At 38.1% G+C, this 16,123-nt stretch overlaps 1 protein-coding gene across 5 annotated transcripts in view; it reads right to left on the bottom strand.

Annotated features, from left to right (window-relative positions):
- Positions 1-16,123, bottom strand: part of AKAP10 (A-kinase anchoring protein 10) — an 81,509-nt gene that overhangs the window by 49,084 nt on the left and 16,302 nt on the right. For 4 of the 5 annotated variants that reach the window (XR_004280469.1, XM_032320241.1, XM_032320242.1 and 1 more), the window contains exons 3-4: positions 15,571-15,753; positions 11,346-11,903 (exon numbers count right to left, since the gene is read on the bottom strand). The exons of the other annotated variant lie outside the window; for it this stretch is intronic. Coding sequence is in view for 3 of the 4 variants with exons in the window: in XM_032320241.1 (XP_032176132.1) it covers positions 11,346-11,903; positions 15,571-15,753 (741 nt within the window). In the remaining variant the exon portion in view is untranslated. The remainder of the gene's footprint in view (positions 1-11,345; positions 11,904-15,570; positions 15,754-16,123) is intronic. 5 annotated transcript variants of the gene reach the window in all.

Raw genomic sequence — 16,123 nt, 5'->3', positions numbered from 1 at the left:
CTATGTGTCTCGATCAGTTAAGCAGCCGACTCTTGATTTTCAGCTCAGGTCACGATCTCAGGATCATGACATCAAGCCCTGCTTCAGGCTCTGTGCTCAGTGGGAAGTATGCTTGAGATTCTCCCTCTCCCTTTGCCCCCCACCATGCACTCCCTCACTCTCCAAAATAATAAAATAAATATTAATTAAAAACAGAAAGAAATAAATTAATTTTTCACACTATAAACTTCATGCAATGGACAAAAATTTTCCTGAATGCCCAGACTGTGACAATTTCATTTATTTCTGCCTCCTTGGTGACCAGTACAGAAGCTGGCATTACACATTAGGTGTGTAGCAAATACCCGTTAAAATAAACTTACCACAAATACAGGCTGAAAGAATTAATTTGCTTGATATAGTAACACATTTTTTTTCTATTATTTTAAATTAGCAGCCATTTTTATGAAAAAATTTGAAGTTAGAAATTCTTTTTACTCAGAGGGAAGAGGCCTTGTGATAAATTGCCTTAAAGCAGAGAAGAAAGTCAAGGGAAGTGGGCTTCAGCACAAGGAACATGCAAGCCTATTCTTAAAGTCACTCCGAGTGGCTATTAAGGAGAATGTGTATTAGCAAAATTAACACATTTATTAAGATCAGCTCTTGTTAACCTCCACCTCTTTGCATAAAAATCCTAAAACAAAATCAGTATCTATTTAAATGGAAGTACAAAATACCAGTATATCCTAAAGAAGAAGTTACTCAGAAGAAATTACACATCAACTCTGAGCTCTTCATCTCAATCTTCAGCTACAAAAGCCAATAGGCCATTCCAAATTCTTTTTGGTAAAAAGGACCTATTAAGAAAACCCTAGGCTACCTGAGAGTGATATAGGCAAATACAAAAAGGTTTTAAAAGAAAAAGTGTTTCCACGCTATGAAAAATGAGAGCTGGAACCAGAACGAGGAGAGTAGGCATTTCTATGCTCCAGATACATTCTAAATACAATCATAAGAGGTGCTGACAGATGGCCACCTTCTGTAGCTCAAGAGGTTTTTTGTTTTGTTTTTGTTTTTGTTTTTAAAAGATTTTATTTATTTATTTGACAGAGATCACAAGTAGGCAGAGAGGCAGGCAGAGAGAGAGGGGGAAGCAGGTTCCACTGAGCAGAGAGCCTGATGCGGGACTCGATCCCAGGACCCTGGGATGATGACCTGAGCCGAAGGCAGAGGCTTAACCCACTGAGCCACCCAGGCGCCACTCAAGAGACTTTAATACAATGAAAATAATTATAATAGGAACCACAGAGGCAGCTGTTAAGCCACTATCTTCCCAATGTATTTGCTTTTAAGGGGAAAACAGAAAATCCACACGCTGTGACTTGATTTGAAATGCTAACTAGTAGGTCAAGATGAAATAAGCACACACCACCCAATCTCCCACAGAATGCAACTAAAAACACTGGACAAGTTTATCTGAGGACCTGAAAAAGTAAATGGTGTAGCAGGCAGATAGAGAAAGGAAACCAGAACTCAAAGCACCACTACACCAGGGTCAAGTTCCCACTTTCTGTTCCTCCGGGATCTCCTAGCCTGCACTCCAAAGCTGACACTGAACACCAGATGCACCAAGAAAAGCTCCAGAGAAGCCTTCTATTTCTGGTCTAAGGAGCAGAAAAGGGACTTTTATAGATAAAGGAGAGTGAGTGAATTTCCTGTATTCTTGTTTCATCCCTTTCACGCTAGTTCGCGTCCCCAGGGAACACTAGGCTAGCAATGCGGGCAATGGCAGCAGCACACAGGCAGGCTCCTAAAGCTCTACAGAGAAACTGTGGTCCCACTAGGAAGAGAATCCCTAGTTCTGTGATCCTCTGTCCTCTCACTGCTTGGCCAGAGGCGGACATAGTCATGGAAAGTAAAGCCCCAACTTTTTAACCACACAACCAGAAGGTGGGATCCCCCAGGCGCCAGAAGCCATTAGGGAGACTGCAGAACGGGAGGTTCATGAAAAGCTTACCAAGTTGTATGTGTGCTCCTGAGCTCATACGTGAGCTGGGCATGCATGGACTTGACTGAGAGCATACCAAAGGATCTGAGAACTAAACTATGATCTTTCCAGACAGGATGCTTGCAGACTTATCATACAAGTAAAATCCAAAAAATGAATGGACTCTTCAACCACAGCTTACAGAATGCTAGTTGGAACTTGTAGCCTGAACCTAACCAGGCAAATTTCCTGCTAAAGCAAAAATTCACCATTTTCTACAGGATTTAAACATGACCCAGAATCACTTAAGTCAAACTGTCCATAATACAATCCAAAATTAACAGCCTTTCAAAACCCCAGAAAATCCCATGATCTCACAAAGGAAAAAGATAAGCATGATACAGATGCTGGAATTATAGAACATAGTCGTTGTTGCTGTTGTTTTTTAAGAAGCTACTTAATTTCAGCTCAGATCATAATCTCAGGGAAGTGGGACTGACCTTGCATTAGGTACTGGGCTGAGCGTGGAGCCTGCCTGAGATTCTCTCTCTCCCTCTCCCTCCGCCCCTCCCCTTCCCCCAACTGCATGTTCACACACATTAAAACCAAACAATAATAATAACAACAATAATAACCCAAACTTAAAATTCACTGGAAAGACTCAAAGCATGATGAAACGACAGAGGAAAGAATCAGTGAATCCAGAGATAATATGAATAGAAATTTTCCAAGCTAAACAACAGGGAAAAAAATTAGAAAAAGTACAAAACCTCAAGGACCTGCAGGACAATGACAAGATACAACATTTGCGTCATTAAAGTCCCAGAAAAAAAGGAAAAAAGTACAGTGCTCCCAAGAATGTGAAGAACAACGGCTGAATATTCACCCCCAAAAGAGCAAAAACCAAACTTCTAAAATCAAGAAGCTTAGTAAGCCTCAAATAGGAAGAAACTCAAAGAAATCCATACCTGAACATTATAACCAAATTGCTGAACATTAAAGACAGGGAAAATACCTCAAAAGCAGCTATAAAAAAGATGTTAAATACAGAGTAATAATGATTCCAAGATTGCAGATTTCTACCAGAAACCACAGAGGCCAGAGGCAGTGAAACACCGCTTTCAAAGTGGTAAAAGAAAAGAACTACCAACCTAGAATTCTCTATCAAGCAAAAATTCAAAATAAGGAGAAGTCTCAGATGGAAAATAACTGAGAAAATTATCTGATAGCAGTCTTGCTCTAAAAAAAGTGCTAAACGAATTCTTGAGACACTGGTAAAATGGTACCAGAAATAATAACCAAACTTCAGGAACGAAGGAACAGTAACAGCTACAGCAAATATCTGGTTTAAATGTAATCAAACAATTCTTCTTCTAAGTTCTTTAAATTGTGGGGGTTTTCAAGGAAAATAGATGACAAACTATAACATGTGAGCGGGAAGGAAAAGGGACCTAGGTGGCATACTCTACATCCCACTTAACATGATAAAATGCTAATTTTAAGTAGACTGTGTAGGCATGTATATTGTAATCCCTAGAGAAACCACTAAAAAACCTATAGAGAGAGATAAAAATCAAGAAATCATAGGGGCCTAGGTGGCTCAGTCAGTTGGTTATCTGCTTTTGGCTCGGGTCACGATCTCAGGGTCCTGGGATCAAGCCCCATGTCAGAGACTCCCTGCTCAGCAGAGACTCTGCTTCTTCCCCACAGCTTCCGTGTGCTCTCTCTCCTCTCAAATAAGTAATCTTTTAAAAAAATTCATAAATTGTTAGAAAAAGGAAAAAAATCAAACAATCCAAAATAAAGAAGAGAATAGAAAAACCAAAGGATGGGAAACAAAGGGAATAAAGAAAAAAAATGGGAGACCTAAATCCAAATACATTAATAATTATACTTAGTATCATTACATATATTATATTAACAAGTAGGAGTAATTATATATTATAATGTAAGTAATCATGTTACAATTAACTACACTTAATACAACTACACTAAAATTTATGCTGAAATACATTTATTAACAAAAAAATCAGACTGTCAGAATGGATTTAAAAAAATTACCCAACTACATGCTATCAAAAGAAACTCATTTTAAAAAAAATAAGGGCAAGTCAAAAGTAAAGGGATAGAAAGAGATATACCATGTAAACACCAATTAGATTAAACTGAAGTAGCTATATAAATCAGACAGCAGATTATCTTTGAACTTAGAACAAATGAAGTTACCACCAAGAAGAACATTACATAATGATAAAAGATTTTATTCACCAAGGAGATATAATGTACACACCTAAGAACAGAGCCTCAAAATACATGCAAACACACCTAAGAACAGAGCCTCAAAATACATGCAAAAATGGACAGAAGTGAAAATATAATTGGAAAAACCCACAATTATGGTTGGAGACTTCAACACTCTTCTCTCAGTAATGGATATAGAAAGCATACAAAGTATCAGCAAGGATACAGAAAAACTGAACATAATCATCAACCAACTCAATCTAATTGACATTTATAGAAAACTACAGAACAGCAGAACATAGTTCTTCTACTGTATGTGAGATATTCACCAAGACAAACCATATCCTAGACCATTTAAAAATTTTAACAAATTTAAAATGACTGAAATAGTATTTTTTTAGAGTATGTTTTCTGACCATAATATAATTAAAACAATAACAGAAAGATAAGGCAAAAATTCCCCAAACACATAAAAATTAAACATTTCTAAAGGATCATGGACAAAAGAGTAAGATATAAGGGAAATGAGACATTTAATTTTTGCTCAAAGTATCAGAATTTGCAGGGTATAGCTAAAACAGTGATTAGAAGGAAATTTGTAGGGGCGCCTGGGTGGCTCAGTGGGTTAAGCCTCTGCTTTCGGCTTAGGTCATGGTCTCGGGGTCCTGGGATCGAGCCCCGCATCAGGCTCTCTGCTCGACGGGGAGCCTGCTTCCTCCCTCTCTCTCTGTCTGCCTCTCTGCCTACTCTGATCTCTGTCTGTCAAATAAATAAATAAAATCTTTAAAAAAAAAAAAAAAGAAGGAAATTTGTACCATTACATGCTCATCTTTTTTTTTTTTTTTAAAGATTTTATTTATTTATTTGATAGAGAGAGATCACAAGGAGGCAGAGATGCAGGCAGAGAGAGAGGGGGAAGCAGGGTCCCTGCTGAGCAAAGAGCCCAATTCGGAGCTTGATCCCAGGACTCTGGGATCATGACCTGAGCCGAAGGCAGAGGCTTAACCCACTGAGCCACCCAGACGCCCCTATATTACATGCTTCTCTTAAAGAATGATCTCAAATAAACCATCTAAGTTTCTACCTTAAGAAATGAGAAAAGGGGGGCACCTGGGTGGATGTTGGGATTGAGCTCGGTGTTGGACTCTGCTCAGGAGGGAGCCTGCTCCCCCCCAAACCGCCTCCCTCTCTGCCTACTTGTGATCTCTGTCAAATAAATAAAATCTTAAAAAAAAAAAAAAAAAAAAAAAAAGAGAAAAAGAGTAAAATAAATTCAAAGCATGCAGGAGGAGAGAAGTAACATAACAGAGAATCCATGAAACTGAAAACAGGAAAAAGGAGAAAAACTAATTAAATCAAAAGCTGGTTCTTTGAAAAAGACAGATTAAACCATTATACTGGCAAAGAAAAAAGATGATACAATTACCAACACCAGGAATGAAAAAGAGATTAGCACTACAAACTCAAGATTAAAAAGACAGTAAGGCCATGCTAGATAGTTACATGCCCATAAATTCAACAATTCAATGAAATTAACAATTCCTTGAAAAGCACAAACTACTAACATTCACTCAAGAAGAATCAGATAACCTGAATAGTCCCATGCCTATAAAAGAACTTGAATTCATAGTTTGAAATGTTCTGAAAACACAACACAACAAAACAAATCCAGGCCCTTGCAAATTCTACCAAACATATAAAGAAGAAGTAATAACAATTCTACATGATCTCTTCCAGAAAATAGAAGAGGTGGGAAAACTTCCCAACTCATTTCTGGGGGGCCAACATCACACTGATATTAAAACCAGACAAAAGCAGTACTAAAAAAGCCACACAAGGCAGAGTACTAACCACTACACAACCACGGCCCAAAAAAGCCACAGACCAAATTCATCATAAACATAAATGCAAAAAAGCTCAACAAAATTTAGAAAATCAAATCTAGCAACATGTAAAAAGAATAATACACCACAACCAAATGGAGCTCACCCTTGAAATGCAAGCTTATTCAAACTTCTAAAAGTCAATCAATTATGATCCACCATATTAACAGACCAAAAAACAAAAAAACAAAAACAAAAAACACAAGGAAAACTATAAGGTCATATCAAACACACAAAAAACATAACAAACTGCAACATGATTCATGATTCAAACAACTCTCAGGAAGCCATTAAGAGGAGCAAACTTCATCAATCTGATTAAGGGCACTGACCAAAAAAACCACATGGCTAACCTCATACTTACAGTAAGTGAAAGACTGAATGCTTTCCCTTCAAGATCAAGAAGACAAGAATATTCATTCTCACCACTTACAAAAAGTCCTAGCTAGTGCAGTATGGCAAGGGGAAAAAAAAAAGAAGATCGGAAATGAAGAAATAACACTATTCTAGCCACAAACAACATCAATGTCTACGTAGAAAATTTCAAGCATTCTACAGAAAAGCTGCTAAAATAACTGAGTTCATAAGGTCACAGAATAGAAGGTTAATATATAAAAATCAATCATATTTGTAAATACTGGTGATGTAAAATTAGTAACAAAAATTTTTTAAAATATCACTCACAAGAACACCAATAAGAAATATTTGGATATAAATTCAATAAAACATATGAAGCATCTGCATGCTGAAACCTACACAATGCTAAAGAAGTCAAAGACTTAAGAAAACAGACATACCACATCCATGGATTTTAAGACCTGATACAGTTAAGATATAAATTCTTCCCAAACTGACCTATGGATTGAATGCAATTCAATCATGCAGGATTTCCTTGTAGATATAAGTAAGATTACACTTAAAAAAAAAAAAAAAAAAAAGAAAGAAAGAAAAGAAGAAGAAAAACCGTAACAGACAAAACAATTTAGAAAAAGAACAAACATGGAGGAGTCATACTAACCGATTTAAAGATTTACTGTAAAGCTACAGGAATCAGAGACAGTGGGTATTAGTTAAGGAATAAACAAATATATCAATGGAACAGAACAGAATATGGTTCAGGTACAAACGGAACTCAATGGAGTAAGAGTAATATTTTCAATTAGTGGTGTTGCAACAACTGGGTATCCATACGCCAAAAAAAAAAGAAAAGAAAGGAAAAGAAAAAAAATACACACACACACAACACACACACACCCCAATACAAAAAAACTTGACCTAACCCTTACATCTTATACAATATTAACTCAAAACAGACCATACATCTAAAAACAAAGTACAAAACCATAATACTTTTAGAAGAACACAAAGGAGAAAATCTTCATGAACTTAAATTGGGCAAAAAGTTCTTAGGATTCCATTCCAAAGAAAAAAGAAAACAAAAAGAAAAGAAAAAAGCTGGTAAGTTAGACTTTTTCATTTAAAAATGTCCTCTGTTTTGTGAAAGACACTATTAAGAGAATGAAAAGCCAAGCTATAAACTAGGAGAAAACATTTACAAATCACATAACCAATAAAGGTTTTATACCCAGAACGCAAAAAGAATTCTCAAAATTCAATAATAAAACAGACAATCCAATAAAGTATGGGCCTATGGAAGTCTGTTGCTGTGTTGGATGTGTTAAAAATGTTAAGAAACTGTCAGACTGTTTTGTAGATTGGATGTACCATTTTACGTTTTCACCAGGAATCTATGCAAGTGTTAAAATTCATGCAAGTATACATCAAAAAAGGTCAAATCTACTGCATAAAAATTTGAAAAGTAAAACTAGTACTCCTTTAATGATTCCACTATTTCTATTTTTTATTGAAATAAACTATCACCAAAACAAAAAGCTTCCAAAAACAATAAACTGTATTACAGTGACAGAAACAGACTTCCATATCCAGAAACAGGCCAGACTAAATGTTCAAAGAAATTCTTCTCAATACCGAATTCTCCCAAGACGTTTTTTGATACACTTAAAAAGTGTATCAGAGTTTGTGGTAAAGTAAAGGAAACAATAATAGTTCAGAATTCAGAATCTGGGTTTTGTTTGTTTTTACAGAGGGAATGCACTAGGCATATATATATATACATATACATATATATGTTAATATTCTTAGCAATATGAGGGACAACATCACATAATCAAACATTCAAATTTCTGCAGTTAGTTCACACCAGTTCAGGTCAAGTTTTTTCATTTAAAAAATAACGTGTAAGGGGTGCCTAGGTGGCTCAGTGGGTTAAAGCCTCTGCCTTCGGCTCAAGTTGTGATCCCAGGGTCCTGGAATCGTGCCCCACGATTCCAGGACCCTGGGAGGGTCTCTGCAGAGAGCCTGCCTGCTTCCTCCTCTCTCTCCCTGACTGCCTCTCTGACTACTTGTGATCTCTGTCTATGAAATAAATAAATAAAATATTTTTTAAAAAGTAACATGTGATCATCAAAGCTTTCTGGATTTCTAAATTGCAGATAAGGAAATCGTGGACCTGCAGGAGCCAGTGCAAATCAAGATGGGCAAAGTGCCAGACAGGCAGCGCAGTCACCTGGGAAAACCAGCAATGCCAAGAGACTTGAAGTGTGCACTTTCAAGGGCAATTGCTCAGGGCCCAAACAGGGTAGAAGATTAGACCAAAATCATGCCAAAGGCCCTAAGAGTTTGCCTGAAAAACCCAAAGACCAAATGTATTTTAAGTGGTACCAGGAAGGTAGTGAAGTTGGCCCCAGATGCAAGGCAAAAGCAAATGCCAATATACTCATAACCCAATTTATTTACTTTTATTTTTTTTTTCCTGGAATAACCCAATTTAAACAGCGTTCTCAAAAAATTCCCACAGAGGGGCACCTGGGTGGCTCAGTGGGTTAAAGCCTCTGCCTTCAGCTCAGGTCATGATCCCAGGGTCCTGGGATTGAGCCCCACATTGGGCTCTCTGCTCAGCGGGGAGCCTGCTTCCTCCTCTCTCTCTCTGCCTACTTGTGATCTCTGTCTGTCAAATAAATAAGTAAAATCTTTAAAAAAAAAAAAAAAAATTCCCGGGCGCCTGGGTGGCTCAGTGGGTTAAGCCATTGCCTTCGGCTCAGGTCATGATCTCGGGGTCCTGGGATCGAGTCCTGCGTCGGGCTCTCTGCTCAGCAGGGAGCCTGCTTCCCTCTCTCTCTCTGCCTGCCTCTCTGCCTACTTGTGATCTCTCTCTGTCAAATAAATAAATAAAAATAAAATCTTAAAAAAAAAAAAATTCCCACAGAAAAAATCCAAAATCTATGTTCAGACAGCCAAAAACCACTAAAATCACAAGCGACCAAGAGTGTGAATCTGAAGAAACAAATAGTGAACCAGATTCAAAAAACCTACAGATATTAGAATCATCAGATGATGAATATATGTTTAAACTTAAAGAAATACAAAATAGGCTGAGAAGTGGGATGAAGGGATAAAGGAACAAGAAACTAAAAACTAACCAGGCAAATCTGAATTAAATATCTAGAAATACAAAATTCAGTAACGTTTAGATAGAAAAAATTGTAAACTGATTCAACAGCAGATTAGACCCATCTTAAGAGACAATAAATGAACTAAAACACAGATCTGAAGAAATGATCATCGATGTAAAAAAGCTACATACAATATAGTTTTAGGCATATGACATTCTGGAAAAGGCAAAACTATGGAGACAGTAAGATTAATGGTTCTCAGGGATTAGCAGGTAGGAAGAGATGAAAAGGCAAAGTATGGACAGTTTTTAGGGCAGTAAAAATACTCTTAACACCATAACGATGGACCCATGCCCTGGTGTATTTGTTGAAAGCCATTGAACACACAGCACCAAGAGTGAAACCTGATGTAAACTGTGGACTGTGGGTGACTATAGTGTGTCTGGGTAGGTTCAACAATGGCAACAAATGTGCCGCTCTGGTGGCGGACATGGAAGATGGGGGTGGCAGGTCTATATATGTGAGGGGGCCAAGAGTATACAGGAAATTGCTCTACCCTCCCCTCAATTTTGCTGTGAACATTGCTCTGAAAAGGGGCACCTGGGTGGCTCAGTCAGTTAAGCATTTGCCTTGGGCTCAGGTCATGATCTCAGGGTCCTAGGACTGAGACCCCAGTGGGGAAGGGCTCTCTGCCTACTGGGGAGTCTGCTTCTCCTTCTCTCTGCTCATGGTCTCTCTTGCTATCTCTGTCGCTGTCTCTCTCCAATAAGTAAGTAAAATCTTTAAAAAAAAAAAAAGGGAAAATTGCCCTAAAAAAATAAAGTGTTACGGGGTAGGGGGAGGGGGGAGAAAAGAAAAAACAAAAAAGAATCACCTAGCTCTACAAGAAGCAAAGAACAGATAAGATGAAGACAGGAAAAAACATGGAGGCTGTCGAATCAGAATTCCAGAAGATGATAATTGAAAAATTAAGAGAGTGTAACTTTCAAATGAACAGAGAAGAAATAAAGAGGTGCTGTTGTTAAAATGCTGATTTTAACTCAAGCTCCCTGCTCACTTCATAATCCGAGGTATATTACTTAACTATCCTAAACCATAGGGGTGCATGGGTGGCTCAGTGGTTAAATCCTCTGTCTTCGGCTCAGGTCATAATCTCAGGGTCCTGGGATCCAGCCCTGCATTGGGCTCTCTGCTTGGCAGGGAGCCTGCTTCCTCCTCTCTCTCTGCCTGCTTGTGATCTCTGCATGTCAAATAAATAAATAAAATCTTTTTAAAAAAAAAACTATCCTAAACCATGGTTTTCTCATTTGTAAAATGGTGCAATAATGCCGACCTCAGAGGTGGTATGGCCATTAGGTGAAATTAGAGTACAGCAGTTGGCACAGGACCCAATAAATGACACCTGTTGGCAATTAAAAAATAATTTTACCTACGAAGCAGACAGTAAGTTAGTAGCAAATTAAGAATGAGATGAAAATGAAATAAGCATCCCTGGATAATGGTTTGATTTCAAAATCTCTGGAAGGCAGAGGCAGGATTCAACTCTTCTTCATTTGTTAACTCTGCAAAAGAGCCTTCGGAGAGGATCCAATTTTTGTCTGTATCCCTGCTGTTCCTTCTTCAAATACCAATCCTTCTCCAGGACATTCTCCAAATCCTTCCAAATTTGCAAGTGGGTGTGAGAGAAAACTATTCTAATGCTTTTATTCCTTGCCTCAAGTTCTACTTTATAAAACGATTAAACAAAGAGGATAAAGAGAGATAAGAAAACCACATACTTACTTTTCATTAATTTTCCTGATAATTCCTTCAGTGGTGAAGAGGGACTATTTCTACTGGCTACTAGAAGTCTAGAGGAGGATTCTTGGATTTCCATGGAAACTGGATGCGTTCCTGTTCTGGCCATTTCAAGATGGAGAGAATGGGCACTGTCACATTCCCGGGAAAGCAGCAAGTGATTCTGAATGTTGCTAGTTCTATTGTTCAGGTCAATTCCTTCAGATTGAGTCATAAGCAATTGAGCTGAGCTTGAATCCTCCAATCTCTTGTCAAGAGACTCAGTTACAAAAGATGTTGCGGTTTCATGCTTCTTAGATGGAGAGACAGGCTCAGCCAATGCACTCTGCTTCACGGTGTTGAGACTGTGTGCTCTTATTCGGGACCAAGTTGTAGAGTGAAAACTTTCAGCTTCTAACCAAAATTTAACCAAATGCTCCATTCGCCGAAGTTCCATGAATTGAATAAAATAAGGGAGAACAACAGTGTCATGCAGGACTTGTTCAAGAGTCTTTGAAAGACTTGATTTGGTCTCTTGAGTCTGGTAGTCCAGACAAGATCTGCCTGAAAGAAGCAAAAGATTAGCAGTTCAGTAACAAATAATTTAAGATTAATAGATTAGTCAGCCACAGTCAGCTTAGTGGTACCAGAATTCTTAAATAAAAGTTTACTTCCCGGGTGCCTGGGTGGCTCAGTGGGTTAAAGCCTCTGCCTTCAGCTCAGGTCATGATCCCAGGGTCCTGGGATCGAAACCGCATTGGGCTCTCTGCTCAGCAGGAAGCCTGCTTCCTCCTCTCTCTGCCTGCCTCTCTGCCTACTTGTGATCTCTCTCTGTCAAATAAATAAAATCTTTAAAAAAAAAAGTTTACTTCCCTAGCAATTTAATGAATAAAGAACTAGAAATACTGTCACTGTGACTGCTAAACAGGCAAAGAAACAAGTGTTCGAACTTAATTCAACTATTAAAAAGCTCTTTAATTCAATTATTCTTATCTGACTTTTAATGGCAGTTTAGACCATGGAAATTCTTGGGGAAAAAAAAATCTTACGATACTAGTACCAAAGAAAGGTGGCCAATAAAAATATGAAAATATATTCCATCTAATTAAAAATGCCAGAAAAGCAAATTAATATAACATTTTTGTCTGTCAAACTGGAAGATGTTTTTTCAAAAAATAACAATAAAAACCAACAAAGGCAGAGCAGAACAGGCAACAACAGGCAACAGTCACCCACTGATGATGAAAATAAAAAATAACAAAACTTCTTTGGAAGAGCATTCAGTAACAGAGGGCAAAGCTTTAAAAATCTGCATGATTGGGCGCCTAGGTGGCTCAGTGGGTTAAGCTGCTGCCTTCCGCTCAGGTCATGATCTCAGGGTCCTGGGATCGAGTCCCGCATCGGGCTCTCTGCTCAGCAGGGAGCCTGCTTCCTTCTCTCTCTCTCTCTGCCTGCCTCTCCATCTACTTGTGATTTCTCTCTGTCAAATAAATCTTTAAAAAAAAAAAATCTGCATGATTTCACAATCCAGTAACACCACCTCTAGGAACTTTTCCTGAGGAAAAATTGTCCATGTGTGCATGGCCAGAAAAATGTTACCAACGCTCAGTGTTTGTTACAACAGAATAAAGAGTAGCTCTGGGATTTTTATCTTGAGAAATAAAACTAAACTTACCAAAATTTAATAAAAATAAGTTCATTGTATATGTAACTAAATTTAGGTTATGATTATAACCACAAACTTAGAATAAACAAAAACAATTTTTTTTTAACATTTAAAGCATTTGACATTTTGAGGTTCAGCTTCATAAAATTAGCAGGGTTTCATCAATTTTTCAAAATGGCTTTTCTTAATCCTTTGATATTCAAATTATTTTCTTTTGAAACACTTCATGTGTCATCCTTGCCGGCTGTCTCTCTTTTTTTTCCGAGAAAGGGAGCGAGTGAGCAAGCACAGCCCAACCCAACACAGGCTCTAATCTCATGACCCTACCTGAGCTGAAATCAAGAGTTGGGTGCTTAACCAACTATGCCACCCAGGCGCCTCCTGGGTGTCTCATGTTCAAGGTTAACCAGTACATCTCTGTCAAACTCCCTTTCTTGAACTTCACAAAATTCTGATCCTTTGCAAGATTTACTAATTTTTAAATTAAAATTTTAATTCTGAAATAATGGTAAGTTCAAATACAACAGTCAGACACAATACAGGGAGATCCCATGTACCCTTTACCGGGGTTCCCCAAGGTAACATCTTACAGTACCATATTACAGTATCACATCAAGGTACTGATGTTACTACGACCACCAATCTTACTCAGATCTCCCCATTTCACCTGTACACACCTGTGGACTTCATTCTATGCAAGGGAATCCATGCAACTTTATCCTGGGTAACTGCCAAGTTACTGAACAGTTCCAATGCCACATGGATGCCTCATGTGGCCTTTTGTAACCGCCTCCTCCGTTCCTTGGCCCTGGCAAACACTACTCTATCCTTCATTTCTCTAATTTTGTCATTTCAAGAATATTATACAAATGGAATCATACCGCGCATAACCTTTTGGGACTGGCTTTTGACGCTCAGCATAATTCCCTTGGGACTCACCCAAGTTGTGAGGTAAATCAATAGTGTGCTCTTCTTCATTGCTGAGCAGTATTCTGTGGTGTGCACGTGCCAGTGTGTCTAACCACTCACTCGATGCTGCAAGACAGCCGGTTTTCGGCTTTTAAGCTGCTATGGACATCGGGGTACAGGCTTTTGTGGGAATGTAAGTTTCCACTTCTCTAGGATAAAAGCTGAAGAATGCAACTGCAGGGTCATATGACATCTGCACGTTCTGCTCTACAAGAAACACCAAACTATTTTCCAGAGTGCCTGTACCATTTCACATCCCCCCCAGCAACACAGGTGTGATCCAGTAAAACTTACAATTTTACTTTGTGATCAATACAAATGCTATTTGCAGTGTACTGCTGGGTGTGGCCCACAGACACTCTGACATCTTTGAAGATATACAACTGTTAAGCAAAGAGGTCAAAAGACGGGCTAATTTTATTAGACATCAATTTATTCACTTTTCTTTCAATTTATGATACCATGACACACAATTTTTATAAAGTGCAGAACTGTGGATAACGAAAATTCGATCTCCTTCATATCTTTTTTGGGGGCAGGGGGGAAGAAGTTATTTTAACATAGTAGGGATCCTATTACACTCACTGTTATGTGACCTGCTTTTTGCACTTTAACCTTAGATATTTCTCTAGGTCATCTTCAGACTTGTAAACGGCTCCCTAATATTCCAGATGCGGGTACACCACAATGTATCTACTTCTCCATCGCCAGACATGTACATGTTGTTCCTCATTTTTTGCTTTCACCAATAACACTGCAATAAAAGCTTTATACATACTTGCATCTACATCTTTTGGCATATATGTGACTACCTCTGAGGGCTAGATCTTCTATTTTACATTCTGATAACTACTTCCACACTGCCTTCCAAAAAAATCTTCATCAATCTACACTTCCACTAAATAGGACTGGCTATTTCTCTTCATCTCCGTTACCATTCAAATTGTCAAACTTTAAAGATTTGCTGATATGTTAGGGAGAACATTAACTCATTACTTAAATTTGCAATTTCCTGAGTATGAGTGAAATGAGGCATCTTGTTCATATAATTAGTGGTTAAATGTATTTCTTCTTCTGGAAATGGCCCATTTTTTTTTTTTTTTAACTGAGAATGCTTTATATTTTTTGCTTATGGGAACGTAATAGAGTATCATTTGTTATACTTGTAGCTGTTATTTTTATTTACTTTTAAAATTTTATTTATTTTTTTATAACATTTTATTTATTCATTTGACAGTGACAGAGATAGCGAGAAAGGAAACCTAAGCAGGGGAAGTAGGAGAGGAAGAAGCTGGCTTCCCGCCGAGCAGGGAGCCTAATGCGAGGCTCGATCCCAGGAACCCCGGATCATGACCCGAGCCGAAGGCAGACACTTAATGACTGAGCCCCCAAGTGCCTCAAATTTTATTTTAAGAAGGGTCTATGCCCAATGTGGGGATCAAACTCACACCCCACAGATCAAGAAACACATGCTCTTATCTTAAATACATTTTTCCAAAGCACATTCCCATTATACAGTTCTAGTATCCTCCAGCAAGTTTCCCATAACACACTCAATCCTTCCTACTAGAAGTTAACAAAAAGTGAGTCACTTACCCAGGTCGCCAAAATGAGCAGCCTCCATGTGGCTTGGCTGCTTCTTAAGTGTTGCTGTCCTGCTACTTGAAAAGGAGTCCATGTTGGCAGAAATGGCATTGATTGCAACATGACTTGGTCCTGCTGCCTCCAGCAAGGCATGATTTTTAGTGCTTTTTTGTGGGGAATGTACAGATATTGAAGCTATAATTTGGGGGGGAAAAAAGGTTAAAAATTAAACATAATTTGATAGCCTAAAAATGTCTCATAAAGGACTTTAAGAGAACTTTAAAAATTAAATTTTGTAACACCTCCCTTAAGCATACACGCTCAACAAAAAATACTTACGGGAAAGGGAATCAAGCAGCAGAAAACTGGAAAGCAATGTCCTATTATTATTTATAACTCTCAAAATACTGTGCCAAAAACGGAACTTAAAACAAGAGATGTTTCTTTGAGAACTTCTACTGATGACAGAAAGTACCAAAGCCAGAAAACATTCTGATATATGGACCTTTTCAATTCCTTAATCCTTTTTGTCCAAGGAACAAAACTAAAACTTGTGAAATGGGGT

This window comes from Mustela erminea, chromosome 18 (genome assembly GCF_009829155.1).
Source record: "Mustela erminea isolate mMusErm1 chromosome 18, mMusErm1.Pri, whole genome shotgun sequence".
In the NCBI taxonomy this organism is placed as follows: domain Eukaryota; kingdom Metazoa; phylum Chordata; class Mammalia; order Carnivora; family Mustelidae; genus Mustela; species Mustela erminea.
The sequence above is the reverse complement of the archived record's forward strand: the minus strand, read 5'-3'. Positions and strand labels throughout refer to the sequence as shown.